We start from the raw sequence: 24156 nt of genomic DNA, 5'->3' as shown, positions 1-24156 counted from the left end.
GAGGCTAGGCAGACCTTTAGTCTTGTGTTTATTGCTCTTGTGTTGAACTATGGGCTGGGGAGATGGTAAAATACTCAGTATACAATCATGAGATCCAAGTCCCAATCTGAGTGTAGCATCCCATAATCCTAACATAGAAAAGGCAGACACAGGAAGTCCCTGTGGCTTACCAGCAAGCCATCGAAGAGCTCCAGGTTCAGTGAGAAGCTCTCTTAAAAACATAAGGTAGAGAATGACTGAGGAAGACACATGATGCTAACCTCTGCCTTCCGAATGCTCACATGTGCATCTATGTGCACATTCGAACACACACACACACACACACACACACACACACACACACACACACACACACACAAAGGTAGGAATTAAATCAACAAACTCTAGTTACTCCCCTGACACAATTTTGAAAAGAACATTTCTTCTTTTTGTGAAGTCTTCTTTGTGTCACAATACAAAGAGCATCAACTATTATTTCTCAAACTTTGCTCTAGACAAAGTCCAGAGAGCTGAGTCCCTGGTATAATATATACCGAAGAAAATGGTGGACGAGGTCAGATGACTCCCCTCCATCCCTCCAAGAAACTATGACAGCACACCCTCAATATTCTGATTTGCCCTCTGTGCCTCATCTCAGGCCCAACTCCAGATCCTCAGGGTCAGACCATACAGCTGGATAAGGTCCTCCTTACAGAATTTGTCTGTACATGAATACTTGAGAAATGTCATGCCTAAATATGTAAGGTAACACCAAGTGATCAAACATGCAGTTCCATCTTAGACCTGGATTTTCTTATAAACAGTGCATCACTTGAGGACAGTGCACATGCAGAAGAGACTGCTGTCACCTGAGTGTCCTAAGAGATGTATGAGGCTAGGCATATGGGAGTGAAGGCAGAGCTCAAGGTTATCCTCAGCTACATAATGAGCCCAAGGCCAGCCTGGGCTACATGATACCCCATCTCATAAAAAAACAAAAAGTAAAAACTATAAATAAATTTTAGAGGCAGTGGGGGAGAAGGACATGTGGCAGGAAGAACAGACAGTGTGACCCAAAACAGGTGACTAAAAGTCCAGGAATTAATTTCTCTTCACTTTTCTCTGTCATGAATTAGCTCTTAGGCCTTGGGCAAATGACTTCAATCTGTCTTGCACGTTGGATTCCTTGGCATTTAAAATAAAATAAGTGGAGAGGCCTCAAAAAAAAAAAAAAAAAAAAAAAAAAAAAAAAAAAAAAAAAAAAAAAAAACCTAACACCTCCATTCTAAATTCTATGACCCTCAAAATGTCAACCAATAATATAATCTTCACCCTAACGTGTTTAGAATGCTATCAGCCCTCCACAGTGTCTTTGCAATTCTTAGCTCCTGGAGATAGATACATTCCAACCTTACAGAAGTCACCGGTGCCAACTAGAAAGCACACTGAGATGTCTGTCCTTTGAGATATAATTTAGAATCATCTCTTGAAATAATTTACAATACATGATTCAAGTATGTTGACATATTTTTACACAGGCAGTGATGCTGTCTTCCTTCTGTTCTAGGGCATGAAAGGCCGAGATGGCCTTTTAATTACACCAGCACCAAGACAGAAGCTGAGAAAATCCTAGACAAGCTTGGCATTGCCTATTAAAAGAAAGCATGACAGCTGGGCCACACTTACTTTGATGGTCTCTGTAGTTAATGGATTTCTAATACTTACATTTTATTATTTACAAAATTATATTACAAAAATGTTTCTTCTCTGCCATGAGGCAGTCTCTGCAAGTGAAATATGAGACCTCACTTCCTTCCATTAGCTAATAATAAACTACCAGCACCTTGGCTTTAGCCTCACATCCAAAGCATATACCCTGTGAGTCAAGAGGTTATATTATATATTATATTATATTATATTATATTATATTATATTATATTATATTATATGTGCACACACACATGTATACATGAATGCACATGTATATGTAGGCCAGAGATCAATGATTGGGGTCTTCTTTAAACATTCACCATCTTATTTTTGTTGAGATAGGGTCTCTTACTGAACCAGAAGCTTACCAACTCAATGAAACTGACTGGTCAGCAGGCCCAGAAATCTCTCAGCAGCACTGAAATTATAGGTACACACTAACACACCCAGTTTCTTTTGTGGGTCTTGGGATTTGAACTCAAGTCCTCAATACTTGTCCATCAATCACCTTATTCTCTGAACCGTCTCCCTGGCCTAGGCTGGAAGCTCTTAATGAGCCCAGTTATTAAGTTACTCTATGTAGAAAAAAAAAAAAAAAAAGACCTGGCTGGCCTCCCCCTTTGCAAGAACACTGTCTTACAATAAGAACAAGTCTTTTTTTTTTTTTTTTTTTTATAATATGCCACCTACTAACTGGTTCATCAGACACACATCACCATTATTTCACTTAGTACCCCCTCTGGTTGTGTTTTGCTCCCTACTTCAAGGAGAAATTTCTCCAGAGTTCTGGCAGAGCCTTGGGGACCTGACCCCATCACACACTAAACTGACAGTGTAGAGATCCCTCTGCATCCTGGTGATTGGCAGCCAGCTAGCCTTCAATGCTAAAAGCAACCTACTTCCTTGACTCATTGTGAGGCTCCTCATCTCCCCTTCCACCCCATTACTCCCTTGCAACCCTGCCAGGTCAGAGTACCCTTTTTCTCAAGCTCCCATGAGGGCCTCTGCCTTGCACTCATAATGTAGAAGCTCTTATATCAGTGATGGTAAGTGACTCCGACATTTACATCTGACCTTCTGTGAGCACGCCACTGCCACCTACAGAGAGCCTCACCCATGGCGGTGGTTTCAAACCAAGTGGAGAACGGCATTAGAGGGTTCACAGGTCCAACCATTCTGACCTGTTTCTTTCTGAAAAGGTAGGGAAAGAGCTGTGATGCTTACAGTTGTCACTGGTGCCTAACCGCGTCTGGGCCCAGCTAACTGTGAGTCTTCAACCAGAAATTATTTTCTTCTGTTGCTTTATTTTCAAAACTGACCACTTGTTTGGCAGGGACCTCTATGTCCATGTTAAATTTAGAACTTTTTTTTTTTTTTTTTTTTTTTTTTTTATGTTTACTTGAGGAACTGGTTCTCTATCACATTTCTGCTCTTAGATTTCTTTTCCTTGTTCGGTTCACACTCCTGCAGCAGCTCCCACATGTGAAGGGCTATGCTACTTGTATTGGATGCAAAATGATTCAGACTCAAGTGTTAAATGTGAGGGAACCCATCATCACATTATGGGGATGCTCTCCCCCACTCCCCGGTGATCTAAGGCCTATCACAAATGTTTCTCTGGGCTCTCATAAAACACTTGGAAAGTTCTCCAAGTATGCTCTACCTCATCGGTAAGTCTTCCAGCATGCTGCCCCCAAGGCCTTCTGGCTCCTTCTAGACATCTAGGCTATGTCTTTCCAGACCTGATCTATGTCCTTCAGGACCTAAAGAAGCCTAGGTATTGTTCAGACATTCAAGAACCCAGGCACAAGGTGAATGCAAATCATGACAGACATACAAAAGCATAAACATAAATCAAAAGCCTTGAAGATAAGGAAAACACTATCAGACTTGAAAGAAACTTCTTCGTGATACTTCCAGAAACAAAGATATTTGGAGCCGAACATTAACTCCCACACAGTTACCCTAGCTCTTTGCATTAGGAATGAATCAGACCACTGTCCTTAGGCTTTGAGGCTGGGACACCAGAGCCACACACTGAGAGAGAACGCAACTGGAATTGTTCTGTGAGACCATCTCTTAGTTTACATGGGAAAGTTGGAGGACAGGATACAGAGGACAGGCAGGCAGGTTAATTTTAAGAGAGAAATCACCATAAACAAGAACAAAATCACAGAGATCTGAAGCCAGAGTGTGTGAAGGTTGGGGTGGGGTCCAGAAGCTTAAAAACACAGTTTGTGAGTTCCTATTATTATTGTGCAAAAGAGCTCAGACATGAACAAGCCCAGGACCTGAAAGCTCTAACAAGAAACACCAGCTTCTATGGAAGGAAAAGGTTGCTGACATAAGGCAGTCAGGGCCCTAAGAGGGCAGTATCTCCCACCTAGGCCATGGGGACAGAAAATAGGACATCAAACAGTAGATAGAACTATTGGTTCAAGCCAATGATTCAAGGATGCAATTCTGATAAACCAAAGCCACAAAGAAGAAGTCAGTCCAACATTATGTCAGACAGGACTCCAGAGAGCACAAGCCTATGACTACTTCATGAGTAGGGAGGGAGGGACCACAAGCTGAGGACTCCAGTTCCACAGCCAGAGACCAAACTAAGATACAGTTTCACAGGACACAAGAACAGTTCCAGCTGAGTTCTCTCTCAGGATGTGGTTCTGGTGTCCTGGCCTCAAAGCCTAAAGACAGTGGATTGACTCCTAAGGCAAAGAGCCAGGGAAGTTTCTAGGTATCTGTCTGAAAGCAGTCTCATTCCCTTTTCCTACTGATGGAGACAAAGCCTACACATGGGAAAACAATAGGACAGCTATTGTTGCACCCCTGTCTTGAGGTCATTATTCCAAGGGAATAATTCCATGTGGAAATTCACAGTAAATCCTTGAGAATATGTTGCACGTCCAACACGGGAAATTGGTGAGAGATTTGTTCATGGGGCCGCTGTCTACAATCTGCCTCCCCTTCCATCACCCAGCTAAAGCATCGGAATCTAAGTGACAGGCTGAAAGGCAACTGTCTGTCAATGGCTTCAGGCTGTTCTTAGGCAATAGAATTTCTTTAAAACTCCCTTAGCCTTGGGTACAAATCAACTAACTGCATAGAAAGAGACAACCAAATTAGTGGTATAGCGAGACTCTTGTGATGGTTAATTTCACACATCAGTTTGGCTGGGCCACCATGCCTTTATACTTGGTCACCCCATTATTCTGGATCTTCTTCTGAAAAGGTGCTTATGAATGAGATTTACATTGAAATCAGTAGATTCTGAGTCAGGCAGATTGTTCTCCATAATAAGTGGGCTACATCAATCAAAAGAAGACTGGTCTGGAACAAAAGGCCTATGTCCCCCACCCAGAGGAAATTCCAACAGCAGATGATCTTCAAACCTTGTTCACCCTGGTTCTGTTGCAGACAATCTTAGGACTCAACTGCAACTATTTCTACGACCTCCAGTTCTCAGGCTCCTGCCACTAGATTCATGACTTCACAGTGGCACAAACTCATTCCTATCCCATAGTTGAAAGATCCTAACAAACCTCTTCGCACTGAGAGACAAAGTCCATGCCATCTTATTTGGATCCAAGCAGACTCAAAAGCCCTATGCTGCCTTCCTGAAAGAATACCTATAAGATAGTCAAGGAGGCCTGGGAAGAGTCATAAAAGTGCTTGCCTTGTGTGAAGACTTGGGTTCAGTCATTAGAACCCATATTCACTCAGAGGAAAAGGAGGGAAGATTGTGAGAGGGGGCCACTGGGGGCGGGGGGGAAGAGTTGGATGTAAAGTGAATAAGTAGTAAAAAAAATAAAACAAAATAATAAAAATAAAGAGGAAGAAAACAGGTGTGGTAGTAAGCATTTTTAATGCTAGCATTGGTAACGGAAAATAGGTAGATTCCTGGGGATCACTGGCCATACAGCCAAGCATACTTGGTGATGTCCAGGCCAGAATGAGACACTGCCTCAAGAAACAGAGTAGACAGTGCTGGAGGAATGGTACCCAAGGTCGGCTTATGGCATCTATATGTGCATGTGTATATATACATGCACACACATACATACAGGGGAGCATATCAATGGACAATCCTCATCAAAGTTGACGGCTGTTAGCAGGACAGCCTTGGTAAGAAAGTTCAATGAGAGAATTAGGTAGCTAACTGTCAAATTCCTTCCATAAGACACAAGATCAACACAAAGCGCCCCTGCTTCTGTTAAAAGGCCCTTCTAGAAAAAGTGGCATATCTAGGAGGAGACACTGCAGCCACCAGTCAACCTGGAATCGAGAACCATCCCCTCAACAAAACACATCTGACAGGAAAGAAATGAATTCACCTACTCAGTGAAAGTTCTGTGGCAATAACAGAATTGCTCTTATTTGGATAAACGATCTGATAAGACAATATAAAATGATTAGAAACAATAAAACCAAATCACCAAATACAGTTCTATTTGTCTCGTGCTATGAAGTAGACTCTTGCATGGAGTAGAAGGCTGGGCTATGTAAATTATGACTTTAGGGAACAATAAAAAGAAACACAATGGCAGTGGTCTCTTGAATTGGACCAATGGGTGCAACTATTTAAGTCACTGTAACTGCCCAGCAATGGCCACAAAAAGACACAGGACTCAAGGAACACACACACACACACACACACAAAGCCTTCTTTCTAATTCCCTGTTCTTCCCATAGCTAGTAGCTCTGTCTACAGGGGACTTTTCCTTCCCAGATAACAACACACAATGGTCATATGTCTTCAAGAAACATGGTGATCATTGACTGTGGGGCTGGGCACAAAGTTCAGTCTGTAAAGTCTTTTTATGACAAGCATGTGGATCCAAGTCTAGTTCCAAGAACCCACATAAAAAGTCAGGCCCAGTGGTGTATGCCCGAGGTTCCAGCACTCCAGAGACAAGATCCTTGAGGCTCATTACCTAGCCAGCCTAGTTTAATGGGTGAATCCTAAGCCCAGTGAGAGTCCCTGACTGGAAATTTTAAATGAGAGTGACTGAGGAAGATACCTAAGGTTGACCTCTGACCATCACATACACAAGCAAACATGCAAGTGCATATCTCACACACAAGCAAACATGCAAGCACATGAACATGTATGTACATATGCACAGCCAACCATGAAAACATGTTCAGATAAGGTGACTGGCCACAGCATGCTGAGGGTGAATGCAAAGCCAACAGTCATGAGACTCTACAATTGACCTGGCACTTGGAGATGACAGCAGCTGGAAGCAGAGATAGCTACAAAATGCTGAAAGCTCTTCAGAGAAGCTTTACTGGGGTGTCTCCAGTAAAGATGTGCTTGCTCTGAAACGATCTGCTGAGTGTGGACTCTTCACCAAGTCTTTTGAGTCTTTCCCCCATGTTTGGCAAGGTTTTCTAAGTTATCTGCCAGGTGCTAAATAGCTCTCCAGCCTTTTCAATGAATCTGAATGCAAGTAGAGTCTCCTGGCTAGCGTTTCCTCATATGAGTCCTGCATTCTCCGTACATAACCCCATCATGTCACTATAACATGACTGCTGCCTTCTGGTTAAGCATTTCCCCAAAGGAACAGTCATTAGACAACAGAGCTCAAAATGAGGCCTCCTACTTCATCAGCCACTGACCCAGCTATTCCATTCCTGGGCATACAATCAAAGAACTCCACATCCTACCACAGAGACACTTGCTCAGCCATGTTTGTTGCTGCTCTATTCACAATAAATAGCCCAGGAAATGAGATCAACCTACACGCCCATCAAAAGATGGATGAACAATGAGAATGCGGTAAGTGCATGCATGACAGAGACATTCAACTGTTAAGAAAAACAAAACTTTCAGCAAATGGATGGAACTGGGAAATGTTATAGTAAGTGAAGTAGTTTAGACCCAAGAAGACAAAATCTCATATGTGGATCTTCTGACTTCTACACGTGTGTTTATGTGTCAGAGTGTGGGCAGAGGCCAGGAAACGAGAAAGGGTGCTGTGAAAGGCAGAAAGAAAGTGGCTTGCGGGTGATAGAACACACGTGATATGAAAGTGAAAAAGGAGAATATTGGGGGTTAAAGAGTGCAAGCAGGGGATGAGGAGATGAGAGGTGAGTTCAGGAAGTACATATCAACCACAAAGGACATAGTATGAGAATGTCATAAGGAAATTTATTACTTTGTAGACTAATTTTAAAAAATAATACAAAATACATTTTTAAAAGCTTCCAGAGTGTCAGTGCTCATTTGAAATAGTTCTTTCTTACTGACACTGCCTCTTTCAGAACTAATCAGCCCTCAGCACAGGACAGTGGGGACAGTAAGAATTTGGTGCTGTGTACATCTTCCCTGCAGGTTCACATGGAAGCCATAACACTTCCCATCACTTCTCAGCCATCTTCTCTTCTGGGACTACTTCACCAAGTAGGTTCTGCATCACTCCCTTGTCTTTCTATAGTCCTCAGCCCAGCTCTCATTTCATGAGGAAACACTCAGGATCTTCTGCATTGCCCTCATAAAACGCATGGATAAAAGAGATGTTCCTCGGGAAAGGGAGCAGACTGGTGTCAAGGGGCAGCCATGGAAGAGCATCTTGGCTTTGAAAGGGCTGCTTGGTCTTACCTCATCTTCTGTTACTCCAGTCTTTCTCCCCCTTCTCACTAGAAGGGCTGACAGCTTTGGCTCTAGTTTATCCTCATATCTGTTTTTTAAGATTTACTAGAAATTTCCATTCCACCTTTATTTGAGTTCCTTACCACAGTCCGACTCTTCCAGAGAACATCTTACAAGAGAGTGGTATATTTCAGCAATCACAATACCATGTCTAAAACAGTAAACTCATATATTTTTCATATGACAGGTAATATTCAGAAGCCTCTTCCTTTTGTCAATTAACCTCTTTCCCTTCACGCCTCTATTATGAAATATACTAACATCATCCAAGAAAATTTAGCTTCTCCCCTCTTAAAATCAGTCTAAAACAAGTAACCTTCTTGTGGTATTTGGGGAGCCCACATTAGCTTATTACACTGGTGGAAATGTGGGTATAAATGGAGGGAAAAATAAGCAAGACGATGGTGGAGGCAGAAGTGGGGCGTGGTGGGAGAAATGTGTGCCCCTAAGGAAACAAGCACCCAGATTAATAACATTGGCACCCTTGTTGGGTTCTTCAGGTGGAGCCTGGAGCCCATCTGCCAAAAAGATTTGAAGGGAGCATTAGACTCAGGGACAATGGCCCCAGTGGCTGCCATGACCCTTTGCTGGTCTGATAGCTGGACTCCTGTCAATAACTGGAAAGAAGGTGGCAGAAGAGAAAGCTACCTGCCGGTCCATGCCCCATACCCAAGAGACCTAATGTCACGTGATCACAGATGCCAAAGAAAATGGGGAGCAGGACTCAGGTCCCCCATAGTGTCTATCATGCCAGCTCCTCAAAGGATAAAATCTACTGGGTCAGTCTCTTGTCCACATCTTCTCTTGCTGTTCTCTCATTTATGTAATTATCCTGAGGAGGGGATTGGCACAGTTTCAAAATCTGAAAAGAAATGACTGCGGTGACCTTTGCTCTCTTCCATTTCTCTTGGATCTTCTAGCAAAGAAATCTCTCCTTCATACTAATGCAAGAATATCTGTCTATACATAGAACTTCTTTTTCCAGTGACTTTAAAAATTATATGGAAACCCATAACTATATGTTGTCTACATATATATTTGTAAAACAAATACATATATGTTTAGTTATATTAATATATATTTAGACGCTACCTGATGTCCCCTTACCTCTGATGGCTTCGTGACACATTTTCCTTTTCCCGAACACTCTAAGTCATTCGAGTGGCTGTCCCCAGGCACACAGTTGCCAGCCTTCACCACGAGCGTTAAACGCAAAGCCACAATGGATTTAGCAACAGAATCATTCACAAAACCTAAAAGAAAACAGGACATCAGGAAATGTAGAAAACTCTTCTAACATACTTTCTGTAAGACTAGAATTTTGTCCAGACAGAATTCAGTCTGAAGGTCAGAATCACATAATAATACAAAGGTATAAATAAGGAACATGGCTTCCGTCTATTCAGACCTCAGGTCCTTAAGGTGCAACACTTCCCTCCTTGCATCATGGGAAATTGCCAAGGACAAAAGAAAAGCATCAGGCACACCCATCATTATCTTGTTTCTCTCTTGCCTTTGTCCTACCCTCGCCCTTTGTCTGACAGACACCTTTGTGCTTCAGCTTAGAATTCAACTTCTGAGTTTGCACTCTGGTCTTCTTCACCCACAGAGAAAATGCATGTATTACTCAATGCTTCCTCCTCCTGGTTCTAAATAGTCAAAAGTTCTAGAAATTTCTAAAAGCCCCACCTTGTATCACCCCACTCCAGTGGGTATCACATTGGACTGTTACTCTAGCTCCAAGAGTCTAGCACTTTCTTCTGTGTTTCCTCTGTCTTTCGCTCTCTCTCTCTCTCTCTCTCTCTCTCTCCCTCTCTCTCTCTCACACACACACACACACACACACTCATGTGAAGAGAGCTTTTGGCTATATATGTATATATATAATATATATATATATATTATATATAGCCAAAATATACATATAAATATATATATATATTTAATTCTTTTGTGTGTAAGCACTATATTCATTTCACAGCCATGTGTGATATAATTTTCATGTAATGGAATTTTAAAATTTAGATTCACTATTATGCTTCAGGTATCACAAGTTCATACAGGCTTTGACAAGTAAGCCACAAGTATTCATAGTACCAGAAGGGTTTCATGGTCACTGTATGCAAACTCTTTTAACAAACTAGTTCCCCCATTGTTCCAAGGCACAGGGATGCATGCTGATTTGCATTTTTTTTCTCATGCGTACACTGCAGTCAAATAAGAAACTGGGTGAGAAACAGAATGCCTTGGGTCTGCCTTGCCTGTACGGAAGCCAGCATCCTCTCCTTAATGATGGTCACTTAAGAACATGTTGCCTCTGTAGATGAGAAATTAGCAACCTTCCAAATAGCATGTTCTCAATTTAGACTTCCTCACACCCCAGGGGTGCAGTGTATTATTCTGAAGGCTCATTACCAAAGATTTGTTCAAAGTGTTTCTTGACATGCCAGGTTCCCTTTCCATTCTTTTAAATGCTAAGTGGAGGGCAGTCACAGAGTAAAGTGCGAAACAGGCCTTAAATTGGGGGGAATGAAAGGAGTTATGAGGTGCCATGGTTCTCAGAGTCCCTGATGGTACAAGTGAGTTGTCAGGAATGTTGATGAGGCCCTTGGCTCTCAGAATTAGCTATTCCTTACAGCTGTGAGGAATTAGTTTCTGGGCTGCATTCCTGTATTTCCTGAACATTCAGGCAAGTCTTGTTGACACTATACCAGCTCCCCATATGCCCTACAGGATTAGGATGATGACTGTCCCTTTCCAAAGACATTGTGTCAACTTGGTGTCTCAGTGGAGACCATAAATCCATTTCTAGTGTAGAGTGATGTAGTCCATCGGGAGTGGATGGCTTTCTTCCTAACGTTTCTTATTGAACCTCTGCTGTACAAAGGCTTAAGGGAGAAAGAAAATAGATGGCTTGTTCCATGGAGCCTCTGCACTACACAGAAACATCCTGCTTTCCCCAACTCTGCAAACATTATTGCCACTCTCCCTTGCTGGTAACACTCCTCCCTTCTCCTGATTTTTCTCCAGATCCAGCTCTGATCTCACCTCACTTAGTATTTCCTCAATACTCCAGCCCATTCTGAGATTGGTTGGGTCTACCCATGCTCAAGTTTACAACATGCTTCCAATCCCTATTTGGTCATAGATGGCTCCTTCTTATACCACCCTTACTGACCTCATGGTGGGAAAGAAAAAGCCTTGAAGAAGGGATGGGTAACAGGGTACACAGAGACAAAGCAGCAAAGGCAGTGCCCACAAAAGAGTTCCGGATTGCCTTATAAAATATGCACTACACTCACTTAGGAGGATGTATACAGGTGTATAATATGCACACTCGTGTGTATGCACATCCATGAGGAGGCTTATAACAACCTCAGATGTTGTTCCGAAGATGCTGTTAACCATTATTTTAAGGCAATGTCTCTCACTTGCTTGGAACACACCAAGTAGGAAACACTGGTTGACCAGCAAGCCTCAGAAATCTAGCTGTTTCCTCTTCCCCGCCTCTGGAATTGAAAGTACACATCACCACACCAAGCTTTTATTGTACGGATTCTAGGGTCAAAGTCATACAAAGTAAGTGCTTCACCAGCTGAGCCATCACACCAGCCCGTGTTCTATTCAAACTCTGAAGAGTGATCATTGGAATGCAAAAATACTAGGTTATTATCAACTTATGATTACCCTGGGTAGACAAAGGGTGACTGATAAACACTGAGATCTTATTCCAACTGACTTTCTTACACATAAAATAGTAGACACAAAATATCGCATCATTCATTATTAAAAACATTTTCCTGTCTTTGCTTTGTTCTCATTTCACATTAAATACTTTTAACTTTTAAAAATCCGCATCAGCTGTTCACTAAGTACATAATGTTCTACAATTATACAGAACATGCTTTCTTCCAAAGACTATATTTTAAAATTCTATTCAACTAGTAAATTCACTTAGCCAGCAATAATCCAGACCAGTGCATAGTTAATAGTACACAAGGTGTACACAAGCTTTCTACCTAATTTGCTTCTGGCTCCTCACTGAACACTGGCAGAGTCCACTTCTACAAATGAGGGAGCTAAGTGGACAAAGACAAGTCACCTTTGCTTTCTGTCACCCTAAACTCTTCAGTCAACTAGCATTGACACTTGTAGCTTCAGCCAGGCCCTGTAGTACAGAGCTGTAATCTCAGCTACTCAAGAGGCTGTAGGATGATCACAACTTCAAGGCCAGGCTGGGCAATTTAGTAAGACTTTATTTCAAATACAATGTAGAAAGGGAGCTGGAGCTCAGTGGTAAAAGAATTGTCCAGCAGTCACAGGACAGGTCCAGTTCCCAGAAATGAAGAATGAAGCTTCAAAATCTTTCAGAACATTCTCCAAACTACATCATTTCCAGACCCCAATATGCATGACAAAGAATCTGTGATTTGGACTAGAATCCTGGCAGACATGGTTTTTTGTTTTTGTTTTTGTTTTTGTTTTTTTAAGATTCCTGGGAGCTAAAGAGACAGCTAGCTCAGTGGTTAAGAGTGCTTGCTCTTTGCAGAATACCTGAGTTCAGGTCTCAGTGCCTTCACAGCTCCCAACTGCCTGTAGTTCCAGTGCCAGGGAATCTAAGGTCTTCTCTAGACCCATGGGTACCTGCACTCACATATGCACATACTCACACACAGACCCTCATATAAATGTATAATTAAAAAAGAAAAAGATTAGCCAGGTGGTGGTAGTGCATGCTTTTAATCCCAGCACTTGGGAGTTAGAGGCAGGTGGATCTCTAAGTTTGAGGCCAGCGACATCTACAGAGTGAGTTACTGGACAGCCAGAGCTACACAGAGAAACCCTGTCTCAAACAAACAAACAAAAAACAAAAACTAATAACAAAAAGCTAGGGACTCAGTAAACTTTAATCAAGAAAGAAAGAAAGAGAGAGAGAGAGAGAGAGAGAGAGAGAGAGAGAGAGAAGGGAGGGAGGGAGGAAAGGAGGGGAGGAGGGAGGAAGGGAGAGAGGAGAGAGAGGGGGAGGGAGGGAGGGAGGGAGAGAGAGAAATTCCTTTATAAATTCAGGCACGTGCTTCCAGTTAAGAATCTGGTAGAAAAACTAATCTAAGTCACATCGTAAGGTCCTTGACATGACAGTCATTTAGAACGAGAGGCATTTGTGTGAGCCTCCCAGAGTATATTTTATTCACATGTTTTTGGAATCCAAGCAACTAATGTTCGCACTCATATTCACTATGATGTCTGACCTTCTTAGTGTGACTCAGAAAGAAAGAACCCTGTGCTCACTTAATCAGACCATGAGTACTGGGACCTTAAAGGCATTACTAAACTATTAATGAAGCTTTACCTGCCCCAATTAAATGTAAGAATTAGCTACAAACTAGCGAGCTAACTATCCCCTGCCTCTGCCCACCTGAGGACTCCACTGCCTATGGTATCATCTTTAATTATTGAAGATTCATCTTTTAAGCAAACAGCTTCCTCTGCTGCCCATATTTATGGGTTTTTTTTTTAATGTGTGGGGAGAAAACATTTCTGTTTTAAATTTGCACTAGAGGCATTCCTTTAAACAAACTTTGCAATTTGGTGGCTGGGAGAGGGGGTGTGGGAGACGGCTCTGTTAGGAAAGCACCAGCTGTGCTAGCATGCAGACCTAAGTTCAGATCACATTTTAAAAAGGCAGGGAACAGCAGAAAAGCCAGGTATGGAGACTTTGCCTGTAAACCCCACAATGGGGAAGAGATAGGAGATGATCCATGGGGCTTGCTGGCCAGCCAGTCTAGCCAACGCAGCGAATTCTAAGCTTTAGAGCCTCCCTTTGACAATGGAAATGCCTGGAATAACTCAGAATGAGAGCAGTATTGTCCAATGTTTCCATCAGACAGCAGCTAAGTCAGAGCAAAGGAGCCCTTGAGAAACTCCACATACCCAGGGGCAGGAATTGTGCCCTTACAAAAAACAAAACAACAGAAAGGACCTGAAATGAAACAGAATTCACTCCAAAAAAAAAGGAGGCTCTTCGGGGTTGGGATCATTTGGGAGCTAATAAAAGCCAGTATGTCCCTTTCACAGACAGACACTCCTAGCATACTTAGAACACACGGCACTACTTTTCCATTTTTGGTGATATAAAGTCAACATATTATGAAATGAAGTACATGGGGTGGGGGGGAAATACCTACATTAAACATTCTACATGGCTGGTAGACTTATTAGATCCTCAGTGATTGTAGAGAGCTGGAATGTTTTACCTTGAGCTATTGTTAACTCCAAAAGAGTTGTTTATTGCCCACCTTTGTGTTCTAACCTAATATCTCTGTGGCTTATAATAGGTAAAACCTTTGGGTATTTTCAGATAGAGCCATCACTTCCACCAATTCAAAGGCTGTGACTGTCATGACAGGATCTAACACTTCTAGCAAAGATTCCCCTCGCTTTGTCATAACCTACCTACTTGGGCTTCCCACTGATGTATTTGAGAAGCATCTTGATTTATACTATTCTTTGTCTGGTTACTATAAAAATTTCATGAAACTGTTACCACGTTGGAACACGATATCTGGGGTAACTTGAGTCTGTGTTCCCAGCCATAGTCACTCCAGAATCAACTACCTGTCATCCCCTTACAGAAGAGAGCTGTGTTCTTCCACTGCTGAGATATAATGCAGGTCCTAATGCAGGCTGGCTCCGAGAGGCTTGTCTCCACACCCAGAACCCTGAATGCTAGGAACCAGACATAAGTTGCAAATGGGTAGGACCTGTGGAGCTGGCATCTGTTAGGATTTTCTGGGGTCTTTTCAAACACTCTGGAACTTGAGCCACAAGGAGTCTAAGAAGGTGCTCTACCTGCAGCCTGGCAGAAACTAAAAGCAAGAGAGAAAGACAGGAGATAATTATTCACAAAAAGAGGGACAGGAAGAGGTAGGTGAGGAAAAGGGAAGCCGACCCAAGTCTTTCCTGTAGATTGATTAACATAGGATGTGAGGGAAAGAAGACCTCACACCTGCTATAAATACTTAGATATCTAGTAGATGGAAGGGGCAAATAGGTGCATCAGGACTTCTCCTTTAAATATAGTAAATTTGAAATGCTTTTCTGTTTTAAATATATGAATATTCATATATTGTTGTACATAACAAAATCACAAGGAATAAACAACCTGAAAATATATCTGACAAATTTTTTTTTTATATTTTCTCTTTTAAAAATTTATTTTTCAGCCACGCATGGTGACAGATGCCTTTAATCCTAGCACTTGGGAGGCAGAGGCAAGTGGGTCTCTGTGAATTTGAGGCCAACCTAGTCTACAGAGTGAGTTCCAGGACAGCCAAAGCTATACAGAGAAACCATGTCTTGAAAAACCAATAGATAGATAGATAGATAGATAGATAGATAGATAGATAGATAGATATTTGAATAAAAGAATAATCTTTCATGTTATTGTTTGAGAATTTCATAAATGGTACAATGTGTTTTCATCATGTCCATTTTGCCCCCTACCGTCCAGTTCCTCCAGTGTCCTCCCTCACATGCACCTCTACATGTGTTCTTCTCTTATAATCACTCACACATACACACACACACACAGAGTCCAACTAGAGTTGCCCACATGTACATGGTCATAGGCAACCTCTCAGGAGGCTTGTCCCTGAAATACTGATGAGATTCCCAATGGGATAGTCAAAACTGATGGTCAAACACATGACAAGGGTAGTTGGGAATCTGAGGGCTTACATAAATGTAATGGTTTGACTATGAGCCCAGGGAGTAGCAGTATCAGGAGGCGAGGCCTTGCTGGAGTTGGAGAAAATGTGTCATTGTAAGCATGGGCTTTAGGACCCTCATCCTAGCTCCCTGGAAGTCAGTCTTCTCCTGTTTGCCTTTGGAACAAGATGTAGAACCCTCAGCTTCTCCTGCACCATGCCTGTCTGGATGCTGCCATGTTCCTGCCTTAATGATAATGATCTGAACCTCTGAACCTGTAGCCCAGCCCCAATTAAGTGTTGTCCTTATAAGAGTTGCCTTGGTCATAGTGTCTGTTCACAGCAGTAAAATCCTAACTAAGGCAGTAAACTTAGAGCCCTCTGAACACAAACAGCAGCAAATATACAGGAACAGAGAAGAACACTGTAGGAAAAAAAAGAATGGAACTCCACACCAAGACCAGAAATGCAATATCTGTAAGTAAACGGTGTCGTTTATTTGCTTGTTTTGTGTTTTGTTTGTTTGTTCATTCGTTCCTTGAGACAGGGTCTCTCTATGTAATCATGGCTGTCTTGGAGCTTACTGTACACAAGACTGACTTCAAACTCACAGAGATCCTCCTGCCTCTGCCTCCTAAGTGCTGGGACTAAAGGCATGATCCACTACACCAGTCTGTAAATTGAGTTTACATCAATATCAGACCATAACCATACTAAATAAGAAATTCCTGTAAGATGTTTTCAGTTGCAGAATTGGTGAGAAAAGTTAATATTTCTATTTGTTTTTTTTCTTATTATTATTTTTTGGTGGAATGGTGATTTGAATTTTGGTCTGCTAGATAATTTGGTTTTGCACTTTGAGTTTTTGAGACAGTCTCCGCTGTGCCCAGGCTATCCTTGAATTCAAAGCAGTCTTTCTGAGTCAGCTTGTGAATACCCAAGCTGCAGGTGTGAGTCACCAGGCACCACAGTGAGATTCCTCAGGAAGCACAGAGAACTACAGGAGGTTGAGACTTTGATCGTATGGGGGGGGGGGGGCCCCCCGCTGTCTCACTAGGGGTGGGGCCCGCTGTCTCACTAGGGGTGGGTCTCTAGTGCTCGGCTGAGCTCAACTTGCCCTTTAGAGCCTGGAAACAGGGGGGAGGGGGATTGTGAGAGGGGAAATTAGGGGGACAGTTGAAGGAAAACAGACATTGATTAGTTCCGTCCATCTAGAATGTGGCTGGATGATTTCCCTACTGAGGTCTAAAACCCTAATGAAGGCAACTCTACAAAGGCTATCCAGGGATCTGTTAACAGCCCCAAGTACTAGTTAGGACGGCAAATAAAATTTGGGCTTCCCCATCCCCCACCCCATTTTTTTCTCTCCTTCCGCCCATCCTCCCAGCACAGATGCACACACTCTGCTCTAGCTGCTGCCTAGGGGCGCTCATTAACACAGTAAGAAAGTGTTCTCCAATCATTACAGGGCCTCTTACAACACCCCCCCCCCTTGGTGCAAATGAGAAGTGAAGGAGGGCCCAGCCATTATCCTTGGAATGCAGTGGTCAAGCATCAATTAAAGTGCAGGGAATGGCTGGCTTCAGGCCATTAGCTGTTTATTTTACTGCCTTCTCTAAGGCTAACGCTAAAGAGTCTTAAATGGACTTTGTAGTTAACACCTCATTGGGATTAATAGCAAAGGGGATTTGCACATCTCACTCCAGTCGTTTGGTTCAAGATCATTTTCCTTCCTCTTAAAGAGAAAGTATACATGGAAAATAAAAATTCCAACCATAAATTCTTGAGCTGTGGGTGCTCAAAATAGATGGCACCAAGTTTGCCTGTTAAGGTTTTGGAGTCATTTGGCACAAGCCTAAAACTGATAAATTCTGTTCTGAACTCAGGAAGCCTCAAAACATGGAGGTTTCCAAATAGCAGCTTCCAGCTGCAGATCTAGGGCTCTGGCATTAACTGGGATACCGGGAAAGCCAGCTCACAATGGCCATGTCTTGTTCCATAGACACAGGATGGAATGGCATGACCATGTCAGCCTGTTAAGAAGGCAGGTTGAGCTTAGTGCAAAGCATAATAAGTAAGAAAGGATTCTGTCTGCATCTGTGACCCAAGACTTGGAGACTGAGCCACAAAACTGAAGAAATCAATTCTTTTGACAGTTTAGGGCCTGGAGCAAAGAGCTTACTTTTGAGTGTGAGCTCCAGCCAAGATCAAGTTCAGGGCTAACAAAACAAGACTACCTAATACCCCATGGACCACAAGAATTTAGCTGTTCTTCAGTCCTGTTTTATGTAGAATGAAATCTAGACCAGGAGGTAAATTGGCAGGAGGTACTGGATAAGGTACTGGTACTCTTTCAAAAATGTCCCCTGTAAGAGTCCAAAAATCACTGAAAGAAAATCTCACACTCAGATAGTATGCAAAGACAAAAAACATTTATTCTGTAGAAACAACCAGCATGCAGGGGTCAACCACTCTTTAAAATGGTGACCCCAGACAAAGGCACACAGGTCTTCTTAAAGGGTACCAGGGGAGCTCTCTAGAAGGATTGGATAATCTCTACTGTGATTGGCAGAGGCCAAAGCAGTGACCTTAGTATAACTTTGATTAGCTACTATGTTAGTTCTTCGATATTTAGAGAGTGGGTTAGGTAATCTAAAATTTCATTGGTATGTGCTGGGGAGATCACAGGGGTTGGCTTCTAATTGGCTTATGCAAAGTGGTCAATGGTCTGCATTCCTATGTCATGAGCAGTTAAGTACAGGATGAGATAGGATTGCCCAGCATAGATGACCCATACTGAGATAAGATATTTTCCCAGTCTTATGGTTATCCCCAGACTGTTCTTTGGGGGTGGGTTATGACCTTGTTTCTGGATTTTATGGCCTGTTCCTGGAGCTGGTACTTATGGCCTTCTTTTCAAAATCAGACTTGGTCCTTAAATGGAGACAAATGGGGTTGTTCACCCCATGTGCTATACAATCGTGCCACACCCAAGGAAGAACATGGTGGTCATCTTTTCATCTTCTCTACACAAAGGTTTTTTTTGTTTTGTTTTGTTTTGTTTTGTTTGGGGTTTTTTGGGTTTTTTGTCAGTTTCTACCTAAAAAGTTAGTGCTCACTGTTCATTTTCTTGCTTTTAACATTTTGTTGTCCTTTGTTTTGCTTTGTGTTTGAGTTAATTATTGGCCTCTACTAGGTAGTCAAGGAAGATGTTGTACCTTCCAGTCCTACTGCCTTCACCTTCAGTGTGCTGGGATTATGGGTACACATCATCATATCCATTGTATTGGGTGCTAGAGAGCCAACCCAGGACTCTGTGCATGCTGGCCAAACACTCTACAAACTGCTGCATCCCTGGGCACACTTGTGAGTTTCTATGCTTAAGGATGGAAGTTGTTTGGGGGAACAATTTGCCCAAACAGAATATCTGACTTTCTTAATAAGATCTAGCCCAGTGGTCCTCAACCTTCCTAATGCTGCGACCCTTTAATACAAATCCCCATGTTGTGGTGATCCCAACTATAAAATTATTTTAATTGCTATTTCATAATGGCAATTCTGCTACTATTATGCTACAGATATGCTACTGTTATATCTAATCTGGGAACACTATGAAAGAATCATTCGACCTCCAAAGGAGTCATGACCACAGGTTGAGAACTGCTGATCTAGCCAAATATGCTTCCTGAATTAGGGGACACAATGGTATATATTGACTTTCTTGTTCTTCTAAGTCACCGAATGAGTCACACCTAACCAAATGACTATGGAAATTGGATATTCTCATTTTGCTTTAAGGAAAAAAAATAGATAATGTAAAGATATTCTAGGAAAAAAATACAGTCGACTTTATCACATTTGAAAACAGTTTTATCTCAACACATAGTGCTGTCATATACAGCAAAGTTACCACCACCATCCCACTCAATCACCATCCTCTGACCTACAGAAAATGCTAAAAATGCAATGTCTAAGCATACGCTTTAAAAGTCAACAAAAGTGTATGAACAGAGAGTTCTTCCTAAGTTAGAATGTAACTTGGTGCTAGCCTTAAATGCTGTATTTTAGCTCAATTTATTTTCAGAAAAGTAGCCATACTATAATACTCTTTTTCCCAAGGCTGGTATTGGGTAGCAATTTCTCTGAATTGAAATATTCTCTCTTGTACCATTCTACCACATTAGCCATCTGATCAGCTACCTCCTCATATGAACAAAATACTAATTTCATCACCCCTCTCTTTCTATTCTTTGTTCCATATACACAAAGCAGGGTGGTTATCTGAGTGGCTCACCTTCTAGGGGACCTGGAAGAAGAGAAAGAACTTAAAGTATCATGTGTGCCTTAGACTTTCTGAAATAGAAATAATAACAGTACCTATTCCTGGATAGTTGTTTTGACAGGAGGTCTTAATATGAGCAAAGATTTTAATACAGTACAAATAGATAAGGACTTAAAGAATCATCACTGCTATCATTACCATCATAACAACCACCATCATCATTACCTCCATCATCATTATGACCATCATCAACAGTAACACGAACAAACAATATCTATGTAAAATGAGGTGCTCATATATGAGTTTCTGGTGAAATTACTACTGGCTGTTAACTTTGAAATAAGAGAAACTGATCTCTCTGGTTCTAGGCACCAGGCAAGCTGATGTGTAGTGAAAGCCATCTCTTAGTTCATCAGTGACCATCTTCTCACTGTGTCCTCCCATAAAACAAAAGGTAAGGCATTGCTGTGTGACAAATGTTCCTTTGTATATGAACATTAATTGCATTTATGAGGACTCCACCCTCACAACCTAATCACCTTCCAAAGCCCTTGTTTCCTGATGACACAGTTAGAAATTTGGTTTTGACATATGAATTTAAGAGTGCTGAGAAGAAGATTCCAGAAAAGTATGTTCACCTTAGAAAACAGCAGTGCTAGAAGAAAAGCAAGAAAGCCACTGAGATATTCCCTTAACTAGGCCCTTCCAGTCAAAACTTTGAAAAGAGATTTTTTTAAAAAAAAATAATTTTTACCCTTTAAAATTCTATCTAGAGTTTAAAGATAATGTATAAATCAAAGTATAACATATACTCATTTTGTGTAACACTTTCCTGAAAGTTAAAATGGTCTGTCCTAGAGAGAGGATAATCAAGACTCAGGAAATAAACAACTCACAAGTCCCAGGAAGTTCCTGAAACTTATAAGAGTCACAAAGCTACTCCTCAGAGTTATATGGAATAGAAAGTTATATGGAATAGAAAGGAATGTCTTGGGGGAGGAACTGGAGAAGCTGCCTATAAGACTGGAAGACATAAAGTCTTCCAGTCTTCATTAGCCATTCTGAAGGTAAGTTTTTAATGATGCAGCTGCCTTTGAATCATCATCATCATCCATTCTCCTATAAGTATCCCTAATAAACTCACTGGCCCATTAACCTAGAGTAGAATAATTAGGAAGAATAATTCTCTTTAAGTGTTTATATGAATAAACAAGGCATAGCTACAACTCATACGATAGTATAATATTAAAAAGAAATTTTTTATAAAGGATGACAAGCAATTTATATAAGAAAGATAAACAAAAAAGATAAACTAAAATAAAAAATATAATGTTATAAAAATCATAAAATGTTATAATCAAATCATAAAATCCTTACTTGAAGCAAAATTTACAATGAGGTTTATCAAATCTATGTCCCTGTCTCTGGCACTAAGTAATCTCCATTTAAGCATGTGAATGATCTCCATTTCTCATTGTCCATGAAAAACACATCAGAATTGAACATCTTTTTTAAATGCCAGTACTAAGAACTCATTAGGAGAACATGGAAATCAATTTATATTTTCCTTTGAAATTTTGTTGGCTCACACAGAATGTACAATTGAAATCCTTTGTGCATGTAATCTATTTTTCAATGTCTGTTTGATCACTCTCTTATAATCAGTCAGAATTATATATCATTTAATCTTCCATTCATGCAATCTGAACTCATCAAATCCTAGTAAGTCACTTGTTAAATCACTGTAGTGCTCAACACAACAGCCACTGTGTCCAGTTAATGAATGCTTCTCCATTAATGGCATTACTGTGAATGCCAAAATAATTAATCACTTCTCTGTGCTGATGGTAGGAAGATGATAAATGCACACTTAATTGGGTTGAAGGTGACTTCACTAGCATGGTCAAGAAATTGGGCTTACAGATGAGCTTCTTCAAAAGGCTGTTTTTTGATTGACATGTTTGCTTTGAAACCTGGCCCTTAGAAGCATCCTGAACATGATCTCTCAATTGCCTTAGTTCTATTTATAGATTTCTGCTCTGCTTCAGCTCAAAATCCAAAGTTTAAGCTTTCAGCCACCAGGCTGTCTGGTACCTTCAAAGTCCTATGAAAGAAGTCACCTGAACGTGTGAGTGTTTGGTGATATTTCTAGCTGGAATGCTGTGAGTTCTTGAATTCTGCTTAACAACTTGATTTTTTTTAATGTATGAATTTATTATGCTAAAAATAGAGCTAACTGGTATATTGCAGTGAAGCACTCATGCTATACCATGATTCGAGGAAGAAAAACAGTGTAAAGATGGGGAGGGTGGGTCTGATTCAAGGGCTTACTTTTCATTCACATCAGTGTTCTATTGCATCATGGGTGCTGCCCCACTCTGCACCTCAGACCTCAAGAGGCTCCCAGGCAGCTTTCCCTCTCTGCTGCACTTGCTGTGGCTCCAGAAAGGGCTCTTCCGGTCCTAGTTTCACTGCTGTTGCTGTGATAATATACTCTGGCAAGAACTGACTAGTGGAAGAAAGTGTTTACTTCAGGTTATGCCTCCAGCTTACAATTCATCACTGTAAGGAAGTCAAGGAAAGAATTTCAGACACATAGACCTGAAGTGGTGGCGGCTTTTTAACCTCCAAGCTCATCCCCAGTGATGTACTGCCTCTAATAAACCTGCACTACCTAACAGTCCCCAAATAGTGCCACCAAATGGGGAGCCAGTGTTCAGTGCCTGAAACTGTGGGAGACATTCTACATTTGAACCACTGTAAACTTCTCAAAAGAGCTTCTGAAACTGGGGAGGAAGTATTTAAAGACAGGAGCCCGAGGGGAGACGTTCCACACTGAAACTATCACATGCATGACTGAAAGCAGAAAGAAATGAATGTGCTGCTTGCTTGCTTGCTCGCTCGCTCGCTTGCTTGCTCACTCACTCACTCGCTTGCTTGCACTCAACTCTATTTCTCCACTCCTGCATAGTTCAGGATCCCTTGCCTAGGGAATGGTGCCCTCAACAGTGGGCTGGCTGGGTTTACCCACATCAGTTAACTTCATTAAGTCAATCCCCCACAGACATACCCACAGGCAAACCAACATTAACAATCTTCCATTGAGACAGCCTTCCCAGTTGATTCTAAGTTGTGTCCAGTTGACAACTAAAGCAAGCCATCACACCACTACTCAGTCCCTCTTCCATCTGGCTATAAGTACCCAAAGTTGCTTACAGAGTCCATTCAACAAACTGTAACTTAGGTGCCAACACACTTGTTACCATTACATGCCTGCATATCAAGTCTGCAAACACTCCATTTCTCCTCTGCAATGGTTTCTTCTCTGCAGAGTTAAATAAATACACTTCAGTGGGGATTCTAGATCAAGATGAATGTGTCTTCCAGCTCCTTGCCTGTAATAGTTCCTTATTGCCATCAGAAACTTAACAGCCTATGTAGCAGAACATGTCTGATATCTACCATATCTCTACCACTTTTCTGTCTCTTCCTTGAATTCCAACCTTATATTCTTGTACTTTCTCTGATGTTATATGTTCTCTCCAGTGTCAGGGCATTTGCACATGCACCTCCTACCTTCTGTCTCAATGAGTGTCCCCATTGCCTAGTTAACTGTGTTACCCTCCTTCAGGGTAGGAGGCTCACATTAAGATCATGTCTGCTTTTTTTTAATAGACTATATATATTCATGGAACAGCATGGTAATCACAGTTACAACTGTCTGTTTTCTGTTACCCCACAAAAGCAAGATCCGTGAGTATAAAATCGAATGCTCACAATTCTGTTACCAGAACCACGCAGGTGCCTAACTCATAGCAGAC

General features: G+C 41.5%; 1 protein-coding gene across 1 annotated transcript in view; it reads right to left on the bottom strand.

Moving 5' to 3' along the window:
- Window positions 1-24156, bottom strand: part of Dner (delta/notch like EGF repeat containing) — a 294143-nt gene that overhangs the window by 144440 nt on the left and 125547 nt on the right. The window contains exon 5 of the mRNA XM_034521799.1: window positions 9455-9600. Within this exon, the coding sequence (XP_034377690.1) occupies window positions 9455-9600 (146 nt within the window). The remainder of the gene's footprint in view (window positions 1-9454; window positions 9601-24156) is intronic.

This window comes from Arvicanthis niloticus, chromosome 17, assembly GCF_011762505.2.
Source record: "Arvicanthis niloticus isolate mArvNil1 chromosome 17, mArvNil1.pat.X, whole genome shotgun sequence".
NCBI classification, from domain to species: domain Eukaryota; kingdom Metazoa; phylum Chordata; class Mammalia; order Rodentia; family Muridae; genus Arvicanthis; species Arvicanthis niloticus.
The sequence above is the reverse complement of the archived record's forward strand: the minus strand, read 5'-3'. Positions and strand labels throughout refer to the sequence as shown.